The 23,542-nt window shown below is 31.4% G+C and overlaps 1 protein-coding gene and 1 non-coding gene across 9 annotated transcripts; one reads left to right on the top strand and one right to left on the bottom strand.

The window, feature by feature from the left end:
* Positions 1-96: 96 nt before the first annotated feature.
* LOC101497547 (protein NRT1/ PTR FAMILY 7.3-like) lies at positions 97-19,730 on the top strand. 8 transcript variants are annotated; one of them, XM_027335859.2, is made up of 7 exons: positions 236-380; positions 13,400-13,487; positions 15,311-15,440; positions 16,138-16,178; positions 16,250-16,355; positions 17,248-17,804; positions 18,598-19,730. In XM_027335859.2, exons 5-7 carry the CDS (start codon positions 16,254-16,256, stop codon positions 19,457-19,459), a joined length of 1,521 nt encoding a protein of 506 aa, XP_027191660.1. In that variant the 5' UTR covers positions 236-380; positions 13,400-13,487; positions 15,311-15,440; positions 16,138-16,178; positions 16,250-16,253; the 3' UTR covers positions 19,460-19,730. The 8 variants fall into 8 exon arrangements, with proteins under 8 accessions (XP_027191656.1, XP_027191657.1, XP_004506528.1 ...); XM_027335855.2 differs by lacking the exon at positions 13,400-13,487 and adding an exon at positions 97-192 and having other exon boundaries at positions 323-380; positions 16,138-16,355; XM_027335856.2 differs by lacking the exon at positions 13,400-13,487 and adding an exon at positions 100-192 and having other exon boundaries at positions 326-380; positions 16,138-16,355.
* Positions 14,043-14,115, bottom strand: TRNAK-UUU (transfer RNA lysine (anticodon UUU)). The gene has a single exon. It is a non-coding gene; the product is annotated as a tRNA-Lys (tRNA).
* Positions 19,731-23,542: the final 3,812 nt, after the last annotated feature.

Raw genomic sequence — 23,542 nt, 5'->3', positions numbered from 1 at the left:
AAAAATATGAGATGGAGCGTAGTATATAGTATTAGTTGTTTTTTTCTCTATATATATATGACATGAAAGCTTTGTAGTTGTACATAAATGTTTTCATATAAATTTCGCAAGACACTTGGAAAGCACAACGAGTAGAGATTCATGCACCATATTCTATTGGTGACACCTATTTTTGACTCATTGATTAAAAAGGTGAAGAATTTAATTATCATTTTCAAAACTCATATATACCTTTTTGACTGAACTTTCAAAGCTCATCAAATTTGTAATTTTACTTAACTCATGAAGTGCTCTCACATGTGTAACATGGTTTTGTTTTAAGAAGGAGATTCAAGAGGATCGAGAATTAAAAGAGGATTGGCACAAGGATGGCCCGTAAGGTATGAAAATATATCCTTTCTTTATCTAAAGCTATGTAAAATTCTTATTTAGCTCATAGTTATTGTGTATGTTTTTATCATTGAGCATAGTGAATGAATTTTCTTGATATTTGCTTACAATATTGTGTTTGGAGAAAGGAAAATGAAGTATAGAGGGATTAAGTTTTGTCTCCCATAGATTTTAAAGGAAACGAAGGATTTTGAGGGTAGGAGAGATTTTGACAAGATTCACTCATTTTGTTTAAATATTTGATGGAGATGAAGGAAAAGGGGTAAAATAAAATCTACTCTATTTTGTGTCTCCCTACAAAAGTGGGGGTTCAAGGGGAGAGGGAAGAAGACATTTTAATATTATAATATTGAGTTGTGATAATTGGTCCGTATTTAAAAAAAAAACCTTGGAAAATGAGAAAATTATTACCCTTCATCGTAAAGTATAAGTCATTTTAGCAAATGTACATAAATTTATAAAACTAATTAATTTATCAAAAATATTTTTTATTTTCTAAAAATACTCTCGTTTATTCTATACAGCAAATTGTCACAACAAACTTCTATAAAAAAAATGTTTTACCATATATTTAAAATATTTATGATTTAACTTTATTTCTCTCACTACCATATATACCATAGGTCTTTTTTCCTTTCAGCAAATGCACTTCATAATGGTAATAGAGTCGGTATTTTAAAAAATCAGATCGGACCAGTTTGATCAGAAACCGATGAAGTGACCGGTTTGAACGGCTAGTTAGATCTCTTATGCTCGCGTCACTTGGTAAAACCGGATGAAACTCGGTGACTAGCAGTTTTATTTAACCGAACCGGTTTTGAGAAAAACAGATTTTTAATTAATTAAAATAAACTGAAAACTGACAGCATTAGGTTTTATATATAATTTTATTTTTAAAATTCACCAATATACTCTATCTTAAAAAAAATATATACTAAGATGTTCTATTTTTCTTTTTGATAAGATTAATTATTTTGTAAGTATTTTCTCTTAAAATTTAGAAACTAAGTAATTTTTTTACTCTAGTTGAATACAAAAGTATCTTTTTATAAAGATTGATCATACGACAGAGTCATTCAAATTAATCTAGTTCAATTAGGTTGTTTGATTATTGACCTCGTGGTTTGACCAATAACCCTGTAACTGTATTCCTATCGAATCGATGCGCGAACAGGTTTTTAAAACATTGAATAGAGTGATTGAGTATTACTTTTCAAACAAATAACATTGATAAAATAAAGAAATACAAATCATAGAAAGACAAAATTAAAACAATAGTGTAAAATTTTATTTATATTATAAAATGACTTACAATTTAAGATAATTTTTTTTTATTAAAATGACTTATATTTTATAATGAAATATTTATTATGGTGAGATTAATGGCAATTTTCTAAAATTATCCTAGAGAAAATTTAAGATTAAATTTGTCTGGCTGCATTGGTTCACAACGTTGGGACAAACTTTCACCCATTCACGACCTTCAATGTACTGAGACCACATCCTTTCAATCTGGTTTTGTCTCAATCTGTCTCAACAATAAATCTTAAACCATCAGATTAATCTAACAGTAAAATTATAAAAGTACAGTTATTAGAAAAATGCACCGTAACTAAATACTCTAAAATAAAGAAAAAATTTGCCCAGAAAAAAATGCACAAAACCAATCCTGAAAAACTAATTTCATGATTACTATTGATTTAGTTAGTACTTAGTGGTATCTCTTCTTCGTCAAACTGTCTCCGTCCTATATTCTTTTTGAAGTAATCTTTTGGATTTACATTTAGTGATATTATTTCAAATATATCCTTATCATAATAATTAGAGATAAGTATGAAATCAAGAAAAATAAATGAATTGAATTGATTATAGATTTTAATAAATGTGAACGTACATTTATTTATAATTAAAACTAGAGGGATCATACATTAAAATCACATATTTATTTAATTATTTATTTGTTTTTTAAGTACATATATAAATAAATGTATACTGTGTGGTATATTAATTATCATGTAAAAATGTGATTAATTCAATTGAATAAATAATTAAAATCATAACAAATATAATTAATTTAATTATATAATTAATTGTAATTTTTAATCTGATCTAAATTATCTATTTATTATATTGAATTAATCACATTTTTGTTTACAATTAACTAAATAGAAAAAAAGTGAATTTACATAAAACATTTTTATTTTTATTGTGCGAATAAAAAGTGCCATGAAAAATAAACAAGCCTACTTTTGATAATTAGCAGACGCCCAAGACAAGCATGTGGACTAATGGTCTGACCCATGAACTAAAACTTACAAGTATAAACTATGTCATGTGGTTGTAAGTTCTGGTTTTAAGAGTTAAATTTGAAATTAAAAATTATTTAGTTAAAGATAGCTTAAATTAGCTTTTTATTTAATTTTAAAATAGTTTTCACTTAAACCTCAACTATAAATATGTCATATAATTAGGGAATTTTAGAGTACTAATGTACTTAAAAAGTCATAAAAATTCTAACAATCGATAATGGCTAACATTCTTCGGAAGTATATTTAAGGGTTTTCCTCGTCTTTATAGTTGGGACTGTGATTTGATTGATATCGACTCAAGATGAGTAGAAATTTAAAGGGTAAATTCATTTTTCATTATTTTATCAAACTAATATAAATCGAGTCATTGTCACAACTATAAAAATAAAAATAAAACCATTAAGTTATAATTCCGATTAGTATCATCGATCGCTGTTTGTCATTTCTAAAATTAGAGGGAGCCAAAATTGAGTAGAAAATGATATTCCTCTCTCCCCTTTTTCCAAATTTCTTTTAATTACTTCATTGTGTGAAGTATTCACTAACTTTTTAGATTACCGATCTTCACCAAAGAACTTGACAGATCACCTTTACTGAAATATCTCTTCTTAATCATATTTTTTCTATCCACAAGACTAGCACTTGACACTTTGATCAAGGAATCTAAATCTAGTTCCACTTGGTCTACATAATTGTGTTATAGTTTAATAAACTAAGAAATATTAATTATATACCAATCTCAATATCACATGGAATACAGTCTCTCTCCCCTAACTTTATCATTTCCTACCATTCACCACCTTCTCTTATTCCTTGAATATTATCATCAAATGCTTGACGTTCCAAAACTAAATCTAAAAATTAATTTGACATCGTCATAGTTTCGAAAACAATCCTCCCTTTAGAAAAATTCACATCCAAATCTAGATCCCTAAATTATTCCATCAAGGCTTGCTCTTCTATTAACATAACAGACAAATGTATCGTTTTCCTGCTTAAGGCATCTATCACTATGTTAGCTTTACCCGGATGATATTACAACTCAAAACCATAGTCTTTTATGAATTTCACTCATATCATTTGTCTGGTATTAAGTTTCTTTTGATCAAATAAGCACTTCAAAATTTTATGGTTGCTTAAGACAATGAACCTTGATTCGTATAAATGGTGTCTCCAATCTTCAAAACAAAAACTATAGTGGCCAACTCCAAATCGTGAGTGGGTAATTCCTCTCATGAACCTATAGTTACTTGGATGCATACGCCATTTCTTTTCCTCCACGTGTCAGTAAACAACCCAAGCTTGGTATGATGCATTGCAACAAACGTCAAATAATCCCAACAGATCTGGTAGAATTAGTATTAGTGATGTCATCAATTTCCTTTTTAGTTCTTGGAAACTACATTAGTATTGTTCTTTCCAATCAGACACATTTTCTTTCCTTGTCAATTGAGTTGTGGCTAACACAATTTTAAAAAATCCTTCTATAAACATTCGATAATTCCCCCACGATTAATCATGTGACCCAAGAAATTCACTTCCTCCAATCAAAACTCACATTTTGACAATGTCATTGATAAACAAGACAATTTTTTTGTCTAAATATTGCCTAAAGATTCTATTTATGTAATTCATGAATATTGTTGGAGTGTTGATCACGCCAGAAGGCATAACATATCTCTATCTAAATGTTGTAAAAGGGATATCCTTTTGCTTCACACTAAGCTGATGATAACCGGACCTTAAATCTATCTTTGAAATCACTAGAGCTCCCTATAGTTGCTCCATAAATCATCAATCAGTGGTGGTGGATACTTGTTCTTAATTGTAGCCTTGTTCAACAGTAAGGAATCCCTACACAATCTTGATGAATTCTCCTTTTTCTTTACAAACAAGATCGGTATTCCCCAAAGTGATACACTCGACCTTATAAACTTATAAACTCGTTGATTAGCATGTCATTCAATTGCTTCTTTAGTTCCCCCAACTCTTTAGGTGACATCTAAAGGGTGAAATAGAAATCGGCCTTGTTCACGGCACCAAGTCAATAGCAAACTCCACTTCTCTGTTTTGTGGTTTACTTGGAACATCTTTTGAAAATTCATCTGGAAGTTCATTCACAACTAGAAACTCTCTCGTCTTAAGACAACTCTCAACTGCTAGGGAAAACATCATAAACTTCTGAGTGATTATTTCCAATTGCCATAGGCTATACAAGTCAACAAAATTTAAAGTTTCTTTTCACAATCTACTGTAACACAGTTAGCTGAAAGGCAACTTATGCATAAGATAATAAATATGTCTTACAGTAAAAAGACTATAAAATCCACAAAGAATTTAATATTTTCTAAAATGATTTGTAGCCAAGGTTTCCCTGATAATGGTAAAGACACAACTAAATTCAAAAGATTCACCCATGTTTTAGAAATGAAGGAATGAGTAATTCCATATTCAAATATCATAGTTCAGAGAGGAAATGAAATTAAGCACCTACATTGTACAATATTTTAATGTATTATAAATTTATTAATTTAGCAAAAAATAAATACATTTATTTTTATATTATTTTCAATATTTTATGTTCTATATCATAAATATTTAATATTTACTAAAATTTAACAAATTATAATATTTAATTTTTTAGTTTTAAGTATATAATATTTCATAAATATAACAGTTAGTAATAATATTATAATATTGGAGTTAACTCAAGTCTACATATAACATTTAAGGTTATAATTCATAAAATATAATTTATTTATTTTCTTTTGAAATAATAGTTTTATTTTATTGAAAGATTTATTTATTACTCTGGTTTAAAGTTTTGACACATGAACTAAAAATTACATTTAATATCAAAAGTTTCATGAAAATATTATAAAATTTACTAAATTACTATTTACTCTCTTATGTTAATTAGAAGAATTGTGTAACAGTCCGACATTTATGCACCGATAGTTACAACTTTTTCGCCTCCCTTTTTCACCCATTAGAAACGAGTTTTTGGTTGGGGATAAGTACCACCGTCCATTCATTCCCATTGCTATTGCCAGATATCCTTCTCTCCTATTAATACTTATCCCTCAGATACCGAGTTCGATTCCCAAGAAGAATATACGATAATCAAAACTACATGGATTCAAAAATGTTCATTTAATCTCTAATTAATGAGTAATTAGCTACTCCTATTGTTTGACAAAAGACATAGAGAAAAAAATATTACACATAAAAATTACAAGAGATCTCTCCTCAAATGTAGGTGCCTTTTAATTAGACCAACATAAACATACTTTCTTTTTTCAAGACGCCCATCCCCGAGGTTTCACATAGTTTTATTTTCTTCTTCCAAAGACACAACGTGCTTGGCTTTTAATTAGACCAACATAATCATACTTTCTTTTTTCAACACTTGGTCCATATTACTAATATAAGTTAGAGGAATGTTCAAGTTTTTAAGTTTCAAGTTGTTTCTTGTGTAGCAAGCAAGAAAGAAAATGTATAATATATTTTGAAATGAATTCAACTATTTTTCATTGATAAAACTATGCTATTTATACACGACTTTGTCCTCATTCATTCTAACTATCTTCTAACCAAGTGATTAACTAATCAAGTTGTTAGTTAGTTAGTTGTCATATGTAACTAACACATTTCTTGAACTACAAGTAATATATCATTTTCCCTTAATTCAAGTATCTAAGTGATACTACACCTATCATTTGTCTTAATTCCTCAAATCTACTTGTCGTCAATGCCTTTTTCATGATATCAGTCAATTGAATTTCAGTTTGGCAATATATGAGTTTTAGCTTGCATATTCCAACTTGATCTCTTAGGAAGTGAAACCTTGTTTCAATGTGCTTGCTTCTTTCATGAGACACATGATTCTTTGTTAGATTTATGGTTGAGATGTTGTCTATCATCAATAGTATTGGCCTACATATTTTAATTCTTAATTCAGTTGTCAATGATTCCAGCCACACTGCTTGGTATGCTGCATAGCTGACAATGCTATGACTGGTTGCTTCTTTGAGCTCTATGCTATTGGAGATTTCATGAACTTGAATACATAGCCTGATGTGCTTCTTTTATCACTCTTGTCTCCACACCAATCAAAATATGATTAGCCTACCAAGTCTTCATTTTCTCACTTTAAATCTGTTGCAAACAGAATACCATGCTCCAATGTGCCTTGAATGTATCTCATGATCCTCTTGGCTGCCATCCAGTAGGAATGCTTGGGATTTTCCATGAATATGCTGATAACACCTACACTGTAGCAGATATCAGGTCTTGTATTGCACAAGTACCTTAGTGAACCCACAACTTGCTTAAATAGGGTGTTGAAAGTGTGATATTTTAGAGAAAATAATAAGGGTTTGAATATTATTAATAATAGCTTAATGCTTACTTTTTTACAAAAGACTCAATACTAATTTCTATTTATAGAGAAACATAGACTCAATCTTAAATAAGGAATAAATCATAATAATAATGAAAGATATTCTAAGATATCTCTATAATTATAAATTGATCATAAGAAATAATTTAAGATACTCTAATATAATATAAAAGATATTATAAGATATTTTCTAATATTCTAACACTCCCCCTCAAGCTAAAGCTTACTAAGCTTTAGCTTGCTACAAGAAAACAATGTTTTGCTCCACAAAATAATTAAAAAGATGGAGAGGCAACTCAGGGATGCATGTGAAGTTAGAGAGAATTGCTATAAATATAGCCTAGCCAGATAGTCTGATTGATCATCAGCCTGAGAGAAATTCATGGCAGACAATTGAACAAAGCAAACTCCGTTCTTCTAAAAAACTGCATTTCGAAGCTTCAAACTAATAACAATGGAGACTCAAAATATTTAAACTTGAATCTGCCTCAAGGAGAGAGAGGCGTGCTTCAAGGAGAGAAAGGCAAAACCAGTGCATCTGGGACAAATTGTCAAGGTAAAGTAAGTCATGAAAATAAAAGACACCGTTAGAATAACCACCAACGGAAGAAGTCGTCACTAATATAATTCATATGTGGAAGGGACACCACCGAAATGATCATCGGTGGGAAGAGAAGCCATTGTTATAATATATTAGTAAGAACTAAATTGCATGACAAACATCAAAGAATAAGCAGTGCGACTCTAACAAAACGAAGTCGTGATCAATCAACGGAATAAGAAAATGCCTCCAAAACTGGAGAGATAACGGTTGTTTGAACAATAACATATATTTTCGTTGATCAAAATTGGATAGTAAGGGCATATCTGGAACCATCGAAGAGAGAATAATCGTGCTCCAAGAAGAATCCCATCAGTTGAATTGCAAATCTTCCAAGCCTGTCAGCTAAGAGCCCACTCATAAGGGCTGCAACAGCTGCCACGACAAAGGCTTGAGAGTTTCCTCCACCAAAAATCGGATCCCTTCTACTAGCAAGTGACTTGTGAGTAAAATCATACATCTGCAATATCTTATTATCCCGAAAACTATAAGCACGATCCATTTGTTCCAAACACCTTTCAACAGGGTAATCCCCAAATTTCCCACATGGTTTACACCCCCACAAAATGAGTCACAAGTAGCCACCTATGATCACCAAAACCAGGATGATAATTCTCAATCATCTCATCATAACGATCAACCAAAATCCCCTAATAACCATGCAAATAATAATGATTCTCAAAGTAAACTTTATCACCCCATTGTTCCTTTTAGCTCGGTTGGTTAGAGCGCCAAACCCTAATGGGTTGTGGAAAGGTTTATAGAACCCTAATTTTTTTTTTTTGAGCAGTGAACAGTACCGCACGATGAACAGTGCTACGACTGATCTGCTGAAAATAAACGAAAAGCTAAAAGAAGGGGTAAACCAGAATTGGGACACGGTTTACCGAAAAAATCTCACTGAATATTGGAATGTTAGAAAAGAGAAACTATAATTATATTCCCTAATTGTTGGGAACTCGACAGCGGAATAGAGGCGGGATCGTTCAAGGAGGATCGAAATAGGCTCTAGATACCATGTTGAAAGTGTGAGATTTTAGAGAAAAGGAGGAGAGAAAATAATAAGGGTTTGAATATTATTGATAATAGCTTAATGCTTACTTTTTTACAAAAGACTCAATACTAATTTCTATTTATAGAGAAACATAGACTCAATCTTAAATAAGGAATAAATCATAATAATAATGAAAGATATTCTAAGTTATCTCTATAATTATAAATTGATCATAAGAAATAATTTAAGATACTCTAATATAATATAAAAGATATTATAAGATATTTTCTAATATTCTAACATAGGGTAGTATCAACCAGCTCTCCTTCAATTTATTTTCCCAGTTTCGTATTGATCTCACTTGGAGGTGACAACAGGATTGCAGTCAACCATATTGCACCTTCTTAGAATTTCTCCAACATATTTCTTTTGATGCATCAACAACCCTTCTTCTATCTCAATGAATTCCATGCCCAGGAAATAGCTTAGTTTTTCCAAATCTAACATTTCAAACTCATCCTTCATGATTTCTTTGAATTCTTCAATTGCTTTTTTGTTGCTGCTAGTTACCAGCAAGTCATCAACATATATGCATAGTAGGATCATTGCATGCCCTCCATTCAATGTGAAATGCATCACATAAACTCTGTATTCCATTGTGCACTTGATGAAGCTAATGCCAATTAGGAATGAGTCAATTCTTTTGTTCCAAACTTTTGGACCTTGCTTCAAACTATAGAGAGTTTTCCTTTATCCGAGCACTTTATCCTCCTTTTCCTCAATCACAAATCCTGGTGGTTGAGAGACATACACCCCTTCTTCCAGCAATCCATTCAGAAATGCAAACTTCACATCAAACTAGCACATTAACCAACCTCTAGCACAAGCTAGTGCTATTACTAGTCTTATTATCTCAATCCTGGCCAACGGAGAAAACACTTCAGAGTAGTCTATGCCTGTCCTTTGTAAGAATCCTTTGGAAACCAATCTAGCTTTGTATTTAGAAATTGTTCCATCTGGATTCAGCTTGAGTTTGTAGACCCATTTCACTCCAATCTGCTTCTATTTTGGAGGAAAGTCAATTAAGTACCAAGTCTAATTTTTCTCAATTGCACTGATTTCTTCTATCATTGCTTTCTTCCAGGGTCTTCTTTTCAAGGGTTCTTCAACATTCAAATTCTTTTAAGTGTGTTGGTGGTTGTCTTGCTCTCTGAGATCTGCTTGACTCTATCCTTTCTTCAACTCTATCTCCACTTGTCTGTTGCTCATCTTGTACATGTAAAGACATTTGTGTAGGCTGGTAGGCTGGCATGTGCAGTTGGTCTCCTGTTGCCAGTCCCAGTGATGGCTGTTGGCAATCTATTTCCAGTGCTGACTAATTGTCTCCTTCTATTTTTAGTCCCAGTTTTCTTGTTCAATGATCTTCACAACTCTGCAGACCATCACCCTGACTCGGGGAAATATCATAGAGTTTGTATGCACCAGTTGGATGATATCCTACTACTATCATGACTTCACTTTTGTCCTACAATTTCTTTCTCTTCTAGTCTGGCACATGTTTGAAGCATAAACTACCAAATGTCATCAGATGCTCTACTGTTGGTCTTCTTCCACTCCGAATCTCCTCTGGTACCTTCTCTGGCAACTTCTTTGTTGGACACTTGTTTAAAATGTAGGAAGCTGTTGAAGCAACCTCACCCCATAATTTGTGTGGCAATCCTTTTTCTTTTAGCATGCTTCTAGTCATGTCTAATATGGTTCTATTCCTTCTTTCTGCCATACCATTGTGTTGAGGTGTGTAAGGAGCAGTTACCTCATGTTCAATTCCATTTTTAACACAAAGTTCCTTAAATTCATGTGATGTATACTCACCACCTCCATCTGTTCTTAGCACCTTAATTGTTTCTCCATTTTGTTTTTCCATTTTTATTTTGAAGTTCTTGAATATTTCCAATGCTTCATCTTTGATTTTTATCAAATAAATCGACAACACTCTACTAAGTTCATCAACAAAAGTTATGAAGTACTTATTACCTCCTAATGATGGTACTTCAAATAGTCCACAAATGCCACTATGAACCACTTTAAGACACTTCCTTTTCCTTGCTTGCACTTGTGATTTGAAGGAGTTCCTTGATTGTTTTTCTTCTATACACACTTCACATACCTTCTCAGGGACATCAACCATAGGAATTCCACTAACTAGAGTCTTTATTCCTAGCTGTTGCAAGCTTTTGAAGTTGAGATGACCAAATCTTGAATGCCACAACCAGTTTTCATCAGTTGAGCTCATTGCTGCCAGACATTGGATATCCGCAGCTTGTTTATTGATGACAAATGTTATGTTCTTGGATAGGTAAGCCTTCAGTATCAACTTCTTTTGCATGTCATACACCTCTGAAGCATCTTCCTTCATGCTCACCTGAAATCCTTTATGGATCAGCTGACCTATGCTCAACAAATTGCTCTTCATTCTTGGAATATACATCACATTTTCAATCACAACTGTTTTGCCATTTTTTCTTTTGATCACCATGTTGCCAGCTCCATCAGCTTCCAAGGTTCTATCATCAAAAAACCTAATCTTGCTCCTCCTTGATGTATCAATATCCACCAGCCATTCCTTATGACTTGTCATGTGATTTGAACATCCAGTGTCAAGAAACCAACATTGGGACTGAGAGGGTTCTTCATTCGCGATAACCATCATCAAAATTGTGTTTGAGTCAGAATCATCTTCTTGAGCAGCACATGCCTCATCTTCATCTTTCTTCTTCTGTTTTCCTTTTTCAGTCCAGCATTCATCAGTAAAATGTCTATACTTCTCACAAGTGTAACATTGCACCTTCTTCTTGTCAAAGTTCTTTGATTTTCCTCTTGATTTACCACTTGTATTGTTTGCCTTTGATGAGAATTCAGGCTTGTCATCAGGTTTCTTGAATTTATTCTTTATCCATTTATTGTAGATTTGTGTTGCCATTCAAGCTTGTCCATACTGCTGCCAGCGACTAAGCACCAGGTTTCATTTTGCTCATTTCCTCCATTCTCTACTATCTCGCTTTTAAAGTTCACTGCAACTCTTCAAGACTCAATGTGGAAATGTCTTTGGATTCCTCAATGAAACACACAATGTAATTGAACCTAGGATGCAAGGATCTCAATATCTTTTCACATATTTCTCTTCAGACAACTTCTCACCACAGTCTGTCATTTGATTTGTGATATTCCTCAACCTTGAGATAAAACCAAACATCTTCTCTTGTTCCTCCATCTGCAACAGTTCGAATTGTCTTTGTAGGGTCTGCAAATTCACCTTCTTAACCTTGGTGTCTCCTACATATCACTTCTCAAGAATGTCCCAAGCTTCTTTTGCACTTCTTGCATCAGATATCTTGTCAAAATTGGCAGTATTAAGACATTGATGAAGAATACATGTAGCCTCACAATATTTCTTCTTGCTTTCTCCAAATATGGATGTTTGTTCCTCTATTGGATTTGCAGCTAGATCATCAAAGCCATTTTCTATGATCACCAGTACTTCTTGGAACCGAAATAATGTTTGAATCTGTACCCTTTTTCTATCCCAATCCTTTCCATTAAAATGTGGCATGTGGGCTGTAAAATTTCCATTGTTTGCACCCTCATTTCTCTCGTGTTTGATCCTCTCACTCTACTCGTGTTTGCATTATTTAATTTGGATCAATGAACCTTGCTCTGGATACCAATTGTAAGAAGAATGTTTAAGCTTTCAAGTTGTTTCTTGTGCAGCAAGCAAGATAGAAAATGTATATATTTTAAAATGAATTCAACTACGTTTCATTGATAAAGCTATGCTATTTATACATGGCTTTGTCCTCATTCATTCTAACTATCTTCTAACCAACTAACTAACTAATCAATTGGTTAGTTAGTTGTCATATGTAACTAACACATTGCTTGAATTACAAGTAATCTAACAATATATACATATACATACATATATATACATATATATACATATATATATATATATATAATATTAATAAAATATTATTTGTAGTGTGTATTCCTTTCATCATTAGGAAATGCAGTAAAAATTTCCTAACTTCATTGGCATCGTTCACTCAAATGGTTAATCTATTTTGCTGAACTAATAAAACAAATACTAAAAATATCTGATTAGTGAAAATATTAAAAGTATAAATACTTAATTGATCCAAAAATTACAAGAGAACAATTTATTTAAATAACTCCTAAAGTTAATTAAAATTTACAATAACTAAAATAAAAAAAATACTTAAAAAATATTTAAAAACATACATACAATGAAGAATTATCAAAATTATCATCAGACAGATAGATCTAGTCATAGTTAGAAACAAATTTGGTTGGTTTGATGTTTTAGGGAGATCGATGGCGAAGAAGAAAACTACCAATGAGTTTATTAACTAAAATTATGATTAAAATTAAGTAGTTGGCAATCGAAAATGTCGTATTGGGTACCGATGGATCAACTTTTCCAGACCTACATCCGTCCATTCATATCCATGCACGACTTATAACACTTTAAACCGCCCACTTGCTTTTTTTTTTGGTTTGATCGGGGGAGTGAGTCTTTTTTGCTCAGCTCTACTTAAACATAAATGCTTTCATACAGTTACACTTAGTAGATTGAAGACTGTGTGATGTGTCTAGTTCTAAAGCATTCATATAAATTTTGCAAGGTACTTGGAGGGCACAAAGAGTAGATATTCATACACTACATTCTATTGGAGGCCCCTAATTAATATTGTTGACTAGCTGATTAAAAAGGTGAAGAAGTTACCATTTTCAAAACTCATCTTTTTGACTGAATTTTCAAAACTCATCTTTTTGACTGAATTTTCAAAACTCATCAATTTATTTATTATACCTACCTCATATGCTCAAACATATATTTCATGATTTTGCTTTAAGAAAAGACATTAAGAAGTTCGAGAAATAAAAAAGGATTGACACAAGGATGGTCCGTAAGGTACCAAAATATATCATTTCTTAAAAACTAATTTTTTTGGCTTAATTTTATTTTTGGCTTTCTAATTTTTTAATATGCTTAATTTTTTATTGTACAATTTCTATAATTTCTACTCTATTTTTTTGTCTCCTTAAAAATGTGGGGATCAAGGGGAGGGCGGAAGATTTTCTGATATCCACCTTTATAATTATTGTCTTTGTTTAAACTCTAATATATCACTACTAATGGTCCACCATCTTTCTCTTGCTCTTTTCCAAATTTTTTTAAATCATCTTATTGGTGTGCAATGCAATATTTAGTACCTTTGCTGATTACCAATCTTCATATAAAAACTTGGTAGATCATCTTTACTTCGCCGTCTGTGGGAATCGAACCCACGACCACGTGGTTAAAAGCCACGCGCTCTACCCGCTGAGCTAAGACGGCTACTTATAATATTTAATTGTAATACATACTTAAACCTATTAATAATAGATTAATCATTTGAAAGCAAATTCACCCTTTTACACAGCATATCATTGTTATAGTTTCCAAGATAACTTTATCAACGAGTTACATGTTTCCTTTTTACTCAATATTTGCAATTCTTGACATTTCTTGTCTTTGAGTCTAGGTTCTGCATAATTTAGGAGAAATTATCCCTCAAAACTGATTTGAATAATTCATAATAGAGATCATGGTTTTAAATTGGTTGTAGTCATGCTGTAAACCTTTATATTGCGGGGAGATGCGGCATAAATTGCAGCTGCAATGCTGTTACTGAGACTTCAAAATTTTCAAGATTTTGAATGCAATTGCGGTTGTTAAGTGCAATTTAAAACTATGAGAGAGATTATGCACAAAACTCATACTCTCTATATTCTTCCAAATAATGCATCACATGATACCTCATGCTTATTAATTTCCTCTTTTTCTTCATGTTTGTAATTGTAGAGAATTCAATATGTTATCACTTCAAACTTAATTGATTACATTCTTTCACCCAGTTCCGGGTTAAAGTTTCCATCTTCTATTAGAACACGCACAAGAATAATCAAGCAAAAAATTGTGCAACATAATGTAACACTTGCTTAAAGAACACATCATTCATATGGTCTATTTGGAACCTAATTTGAGAAAATCGTTCCCTACCATCATTATAAAAAAAATTAGTGACGAAAAATTCAAGAGTGGAAATGTGAAATTTATCTCTAATTTATTCCCTAAAACTTTTGGATAGTGAATTAGTGACAGATTTTATTTTTTTGGTCTATAGTTTTTATTTTTTTTTGTCTAGAGTTTTCGTTAGTGATTTTGCTCTATTGGTTATAAATAGATTTTGTGGAGAGAGTATAGAGTTGGAAGACTGTGTAAGCAACATACCAAATCCAACTTAACTCGTCCTTTGTACACCTCTAAAGTCAGGGGCACATTACATTGTACATAATTTTGTGGTTGTATGTTCATCAATTAGGTTTGATCTTCTCAATTTCTGTTTTGAAATTTGTTTCTCTTGATGGGTTTGGTGTTGCCTCTTCTGCTCACCCTAATCTTTTTGTTTTATTTAATTTTTACTCAAAAAAACTAAGTTTGTACTTGTTTGTGTTTATTCAGTTGATTAATTGATTTTTAATATAAATAGGTGTTTGAACTTGATGGGCATGAGGAGGGGAGTATCAGTCCTTGCACAAAAGATGGGTCAATTGATTGTTATGGAAAACCTGCTATAAAAGCTAGGACAGGTGGATGGAGGAGTGCCTCATTGTTGTTAGGTATCAACACACCTTTCAATATTCATGTTGTTGTTGGATAGAAAATAGTATCTATCTTCATGAGTATAACTATAAACAAGATAATCATTACAAACTTGGTTTTGGACACAAGTTTAATGGGAAACCTTGGGAAACATTGAATCTATATTGTTGGGAGTATATCAGCATTTCAGGCTTTGAAATTGGATATTCCGTCAATTTAATTTTTCAATTTTACGAAAAAGAAATTTAGTCTTTTAAATTGAACAAGATTAATCGGTTTACTTGTTTTACTAAATTTAGCATCATAACTTAAAAAAGTTTTATGTCATAGAACAATAAACTGTTCAAGTGAATATACAGAGTTATTTTGATATATGTTTTTATTTGTTTATGTAGAGACTATTCAAGGTTTTTTATTTGTTTTGATAGATATTTACCAAAGAGATATTTTGATGCAGGGACTACACTAATTGTCGTTCTTTAATTTAAGGAACTAATTTTCTATTTCGTAAACTTGAAGAACTAAAATGTTCAACCCTTACAATTTGGAGGACCTAAATGTTGATTGACATTGTTGGCAATTTTACCTTACATTTGTTAAAAGTTATTTCTACATTACCATCTGACCTCTTTTGGAGACATGTTTAATTCAATTGTATTATATGTTTCATTATATCATATTTTTATTAACTATGTAATTCTACTATTGAGACAGTTAATCAATTACTAGTTGCATTGGCTTTCACTGGAGTTGAGGTAAATTTGGTTCTATTTGCAAAGTTAGTATTGAGACAGAGTAATGCAGAGTCAGCTAACACTTTTAGTAGATGGATGGGAACTACCTATTGCTTCTCTCTAATTGGAGCTTTTCTTAGTGACTCATACTTGGGAAGATACCTCACTTGCATCATTTTTCAAGTTGTGTTCAACATTGTAAGTACTCAAATACTAATATGAACTAAATATGCACATGCAACTTTATCAATATGTATATCTTTTTATGTCAACAAGAGATTAGGAGTTGTTAACCTTTTTAAAGTAAAGTGCGTGTTACAAGTTTGGATGGGTGTTTAGAGTAGTATTTTTAATTCTATTATACGAACATTGTTTTATCCCAGCTAGCCAAGAAATTTGTGCAAATTGAAAATCCAAAAGGATGAATAACTTAGGTAGGCTATACTAAATGAATAATTCATTCATTTTGTTGTTGCATAGTTGGATAAAACAATATTTTGGGTTAGATTGGATTAGTTTAGTTTATTTGAGTTTATCTACTGACATAAATCATAGAATTTGAATTGACCTTAACTCAACTCTACAAAATTGACTAGTACGGTGAAAACGACCCACAACTTATAAATACAAACACATATACATGCATTATCTCATCCAATGTAAGACTCTTGACACACCTTCTCACACCTACGTTCGGACATTTGAAGCATAACCAGAGTCACCCGATGGGCTGACCTGATAGTAAGTCGTGTAATGGATCAAGGATAGACTCTGACTCTGATATCATCTTAGAGTTTGGGTTGACATTATCTCATCAACAAACAACTGCCAGACTATGTGATTGAGCTTATGAAAACACCTTATGATACGTCCATAAATTATTTTCAGCTTATTTCAATAAACTCTTCAAGTTAACTTATGAAAACTACTTATAGTTTATACGAAAACAGTTTGACATTATTTTATTATCGAAATAGCTTGTACATAAGCTTTTATATGATAACTTTTTTATGCTATAAGCGCTTAATTAAACTGTTGATGCAAACTACAACAGTTTTACCAAATCTAAAGTTATATTTTCTTTATGCAGGGATTGGTTTTATTATCCTTGTCAACTCACTTCCTTTTACTTAAACCTCAAGGTTGTGGAAAAATAGGATTCCTATGTGAACCTCATACACCATTTCAAGTTGCAATACTTTACATATCAATATATCTTATAGCTCTTGGAAATGGAGCTGCTGATCCTGCATTAGCAACATTTGGTGCTGATCAATTTGATGAAGAAGAACCTAAAGAAGAAAAATCTAAGACCTTATTTTACAGCTACTTTTATGTGGCATTGAATCTAGGATCTTTAGTGGCTGAGACAGTATTGGCTTACATAGAAACTTCAGGAAATTGGATTCTTGGATTTTGGATATGTTCTGGTTGTGGATGTTTTTCATTTCTTGTTTTTATGACTGGAACTCTTAGATACCGGCACATGAAGACGTCTCAAAATCCGATTTCTAGATTTGCACAAGTGATTGTGTCTTCTGTGAAGAAAATTAAATTTCAAATGCCTGCAAATGGAGAAGGACTTTATGAAATTCAAGAAGGGGATGATTCTAGTGGTAGGAGAATGCTCCATACAAATGGCCTCAGGTAAGCGACTTAAGAGTGTATTGAATTGTTTTTTCATTTTTGTGCATTAAACTTGTTAGAATTATAAATAATTTTAATACAAACAAGAGTCAGTTCTAATGCTGAGGTAATTGATTTATGAGAAATGATATCTTGACAACAAAATCAACAACAACTTAGATGTTAGCGTCATTGAAATATGTGGTTAATTATATTAAACGGATGGTTAATGAATATAACAAAGTGTCACGACTCATTAACTATATAATGAATGTAATTAACCACAACTTTTAACGTCATTGACCATGTTTTTCTGGTGTTCAAATATATATAATATTCATTATAGCCATCTAAATTATATTCAAATATATATGATATTAAGGTTTTTAAATAATGATACCTATTAACCAAATGCCCAAAATTTGTAGTTAATGACATTCAAAACCGTGCTTAATTGTGTTGTGTAGATAGTTAATGAGTCACAACTCTTTATTATATTGATTAACCATCTATTAAACATAATTAGTCATATATTTAAACTGCATTAATCATCTAAATTGTTGTCGAATTTTGTGGCAAAGTAACACAACTCTTGATGTATTGAAGCATCAAACAAACTAGATTTCACTTGATAGTTTAAACAATGGTTTTCTTATTCCTATATCGATAAAATTCATGCACCAACACTTTGTTACTTGTAAAAGTGAAAAAGTATATATCGATTTGATATGAGAAGGAAAAGTGGAAAACAAAATCATCTTTACTCAATATTGTATCCATATTCTTTGTTCATTTTTTTCTTAATGACAAACAGGTTTCTTGATAGAGCTGCAATCATTTCCATAAATGAAAAGAACAAGTTACAAGATAAAAGCCAAATTCCAAATCCATGGCAACTATGCACTGTCACACAAGTTGAAGAAGTGAAATGCATATTAAGACTATTACCAGTATGGTTCTGCACCATTTTCTCGTCGGTCGTCTTCATACAAATGCTCTCCCTATTCGTCGAACAAGGTTCAACGATGAACAGAAAATTCTACAAGTTTCAAATCCCTCCTGCAAGCATGACAGCATTCGACATCATAAGCACATCGGCATTCATCATGTTATTCGACGTACTCATCGTACCAATCTACGTAAAAGTAATGAAAAGATCTCCAAAACTTCCTAGCGAGCTTAAGAGAATCGGTATCGGACTAGCTTTTACTATAATAGCCTTGGTTGTTGCTGGTTTAGTCGAGAGAAAAAGACTCGAATTCGCTAGCAAAGACGGTAAAGAGACAAGTTCTTTGAGTATATTTTGGCAAATACCACAATATGTGCTTGTAGGAGTAGCAGAAGCATTTGTTTATGTAGCACAGATGAATTTTTTTACATCACAAGCACCAGATGGATTGAAAAGCTTGGGAATGGGATTGTCTATGTCTTCATCAGCACTTGGAAGTTATGTTGCAAACACTATTTTGATTGTGGTAATGAAGATTACAACAAGAAATGGACAACCTGGTTGGGTTTCACCTAATTTAAATGAAGGTCATTTAGATAGGTTTTTCTTCTTGTCTGCAAGTTTAACTGCTATTAATTTGGTATTTTATGTTGTATGTGCTAGAAGATATAAAGTTATAGAATTTGAGAAAAGAGAAGAGGGAAATAATGAGGAAGTTGTGATTTGATTTTATAGAGTATGGTAGCAAAGTTTTTGGAAGAGTATTGGGAGAAGGTGAGGTTGATAGGAAACTAAATAAAGAATTTTTTTTTTGGACTGTATGTCTTTATACTTGTTTATTTTTATTTGAAACAGATTCATAGAAAGGTTTGTCATCAAGTACTATTCTAGAGGCTAAAATTTTCTAATCCAATTGGTACTTGAAATTTTTGGTGTTGTATGGTTGAACTTGTGTGATCTATCTTATATAGTATATCAATTTTGATTTAATTTGTATTTATCATTGAACCTTTCAGTCTTTTCTTTTACATTGATAACCTCAGCGTAGAATTACATAAACTAATCCTTTATGTCATATACAAATAGGATTATAATGGACGATAAAATTCTCAAATTTGAACACGCAAATACATTTTTAAGTTTGAATTTGAATTCATAACCTTAGTTAAATTGGAAAAAACCCAAACCTTGTCATTCAAGCATATAGGCCACTACTTCCAAGCCTTTAGTATAGGTCTCCAATTAGTGAGGGTGATCAATATTATTTTGGAGTTTTCTACTAGGCACCCCTGCCCTCCAACTCATATAAAAATACAATTTTAGTTTTTTAATCATCTATAAAAACTTCAATTTTTTTACTCCCTCTTTTGAATATTTAGAGAAATCACTGTAAATTCGAATCTTCGAAACTAAAAAGCAAGTGATATTCAAATATTTCAAACTTTCAAAATACAAAATTTACAGATTTTCGAAACTTTCAAAATGAAAAACTTTCAGAATTTTGAAACTTTCGAGCAATCTCAAACTTTTGAAATAGAAAATTTTACTCATTTTGAAACTTTCAAAATTTTGAAAAATATGAAAAAAAAAAATTTTATTTCGAAAGCTTAGATTGCTCGAAATTTCGAAATTTTGAAAATTTTCCATTTCGAAAATTTCAAATTTATGAAAAGTTTCAAAAATTTGTAAATTTTATGTTTTGCAATATTGAAATACTTGAATATCATTTACTTTTTTGTTTCAAAGATTTGGAAAGATTCGAAAGTTACATTTATTTTTCTAAATGTTCGAAAAAGGGAGTGAAAAAATGAGAGGTAAATTTTTTTGATGTTTTTATAGTCAGTTAAAAGGGCAAAATTATATTTTCATGTAGGTTGGGGGTGACAAGTATAAGCGGAAGTAGAAAATTTTATTTTTTAATAGTATAATAAAATGAAGGTGAATTTTTTGGATTGAAAATATATTGATCTTGCAAATAAAAAATAATTTTGCATGACTTGCAACTATAAAACTTGAGTGCAATTGCTCACATAGATCAATCAGCCTTACAATGCACAAAGGTATAAGAAGAAGATTGTCACGACCCGAAAACTAAATGTCGTGACCGGTGCACAAACTATACTCCTAGCTTGGCAAGCCTATCAACTAACTTAACAACTAAACACTAAATCGTTCCCTAACCATTTCAAATATATATATACTTTTCCTCGAAATTTCGACAGAGTATCCTCTGTAACTTCAACATTTCCAAATTTATAAAATCAAAAACACACAAAATCTCTCTCTATATATATATATATATATATATATATATATATATATATATATATATATATATATATATACTTTTTCTCGAAATTTCGATAGAGTATCCTGTTGTAACTTCAACATTTCCAAATTTATAAAATCTATGTTTAACTTTCAATTCAGTCATAATTCAATAACATTATCAAATTGCTTACTACACTTCCAAAAAAAAAAAAAAGACTTTCTAGACTACAAAATAGCTGCAATTTACATTAGACTCAACAAACGTTACAAAAATGGTCCTCGATCAAAGAGGCCTACAAAAAAAAAAAAAATGGTCGAGACTTGAATCTACTAACAGATTTCTACTCAACTACCTGTGCATCTGAAAAAATAAACAACATGAAGGTGTAAGTCACAAAGACTTATTGAGAAGACAACAACCACCATCAACTAGAAGGGAAACCCAAAATTGCACGAATAATTGTTTTTCAATCTTATAGCGATTATGATATACACATAATAAAATCATTAAACTTATAATTTAGTTGCTCAGATAGAAATATTAAAAATTCCATTTATAGCGAAGCAAAATCAAAATGAATAACATTAAAATCATCATGAAAATCAATCAAGCAAAATTTCAAATCCTTGAGAACCAAGAGGTGACTTCATCTCATTGATAGCCCTTTCCTCCTAATGGTGGCCTTTCCCTTAGGGGTGACTCCATCTAACGGATAACCCTCTCCTCTCAATCCCACAACGCATCATCACACTTCAATTAGGGAGCTTACATCTCGTTGATAGCCATTTCCTCCTACGGATGACATTTTTCATAGGGGTGGCTCCATCTAGCGGGTAACTCTCTCTAATCAAAACAAGGTAACTAGGTGCACCTAACGCTGTTAACGATTAAATAATTATAACAACAATTTCCCAAAACACGTATTTAAAATCATTTCATCATAATTCATGGAAAACATATTCAATCGCATAACAATTCAATATTTAAATACTTTTAATATATACGTAAATCACACTAATAACATATTATAACAAAGACCATTAAAATAAATAAATGACGAAATCGAGATAAATTTCAAAGGTTGTGTTTCCCAAATTTTTAAATAAATACTTTAACATAGACAACGAGTAAAATAATAATTATAACATTATAAAAATATATGACAATGACCGTCATCAACTCACAACTATGGAGAATCGTCTAGGTTTGCTCTCCAACAACTCTCAGAGTAGCCGACATGATATCAACTGACAAATCTAAGTATAAAAAATATTCTCAAGACTTTAGAAAAAATTATTCTAAAGTTTAGCTAACTCTGGGAAACCATAAAAATCATTTAAATCTACTCTAAGCACAAAATAAGATTTTTAAACAAAACTACATTTTTTTCTAGATATTCATACTAGCATTAGAGTTTGTGTATTTACCTCAAGGAGTCTCAATAAACAACTCTCAGGAGATGGGTACCCTTTTCCTTCCCTAGAGCATAAACCCTAACCCAAAAATCCTAACCAAGAGAGTTTGTAGGAGTATGAGAAATTATGCTCGTGGGGATGATAAATTCATTTTAAGGTTTGAGGGTTTGAATATTATAGAGTGAGAAGAAGCAAAGTGAAGGAATAGAAAAAAAAAACAACAAAAATGGGGGGAAGGTTTTTTGCGGAGAGGGAGAGAGAGAAGAAAGGGGAAAATGAATTAGAAAAAATGAGGTGAGGTGGAAAATAAAGTGTAGTGGAGTTGGTTTTAATTATTATTATTATTATTATTATTATTATTATTATTATTATTATTATTATTATTATTATTATTATTATTATATCATTATTATTATTATTTTTAAAACACGGGCGCGTCAAAGATAGATATAGCCAATCTTACACCACAAATGAAGAGATTGTTTTTCGAATTTGAAAGCATAAAACAAATTGTAACTTGTCGGTAAGTCATAGCTTAATTGGAAAGTAACGATATTGTTTGGTTGAATGTTTCGCTCCGAGTTCAAAGTCGAGATCTCATAGATATATGTAATATGTGGTACTCAATTAGAAGGCTTTGGAGAAAGATTTTGTTTTGGGTAGTTAGTTTTCAGTTAGTTAGTTGTAACTACTTTGTTTGTTACTCTTATATTGTAAACAACTTGTATATAAGCCAAAACAAGAGAAGGAGAATATAGAATTATAAAACAATATAGAAGCAGTTTTATATAATTGTGCAGAAAGCTGGCAGCACAAGTGTATAAACATTGTAATCATTTTCATGTCATAATAGTGATAATTCAAGTCGGATCCAGTGCCCCATATGTATGAGTTAATCTCTGAAATGAGTTAACAATTGTGTGTGTTCATTTTAGCACTGCAAGGCTTAATTCAGTTTGACAGGAAACGAAGAACATTCTTCGTTTTGCAATCTAAACATTATGTGTTTTTTTTTACATAAACCAATAACATTATTGGTTTAGTTACTGGTCAATCTCCGCTTTATTTTCAATCAATCTCTGATCTGAAACCAAGAACATTATTGGTTTATTGACTGATTGAT

Source organism: Cicer arietinum, chromosome 6, assembly GCF_000331145.2.
Source record: "Cicer arietinum cultivar CDC Frontier isolate Library 1 chromosome 6, Cicar.CDCFrontier_v2.0, whole genome shotgun sequence".
NCBI lineage: Eukaryota > Viridiplantae > Streptophyta > Magnoliopsida > Fabales > Fabaceae > Cicer > Cicer arietinum.
Note: the sequence above shows the minus strand (reverse complement) of the source record. Positions and strands in the feature narration are given on the sequence as shown.

What these genes read in the sequence shown, in the direction of transcription:
- LOC101497547 (XM_027335855.2), top strand. An exon ending in GAGTGCCTCATTGTTGTTAG is followed by an intron (nt 15,441 to 16,137) that starts GTATCAACACAC and finishes CTATTGAGACAG; the next exon opens with TTAATCAATTACTAGTTGCA. An exon ending in TTCAAGTTGTGTTCAACATT is followed by an intron (nt 16,356 to 17,247) that starts GTAAGTACTCAA and finishes TTCTTTATGCAG; the next exon opens with GGATTGGTTTTATTATCCTT.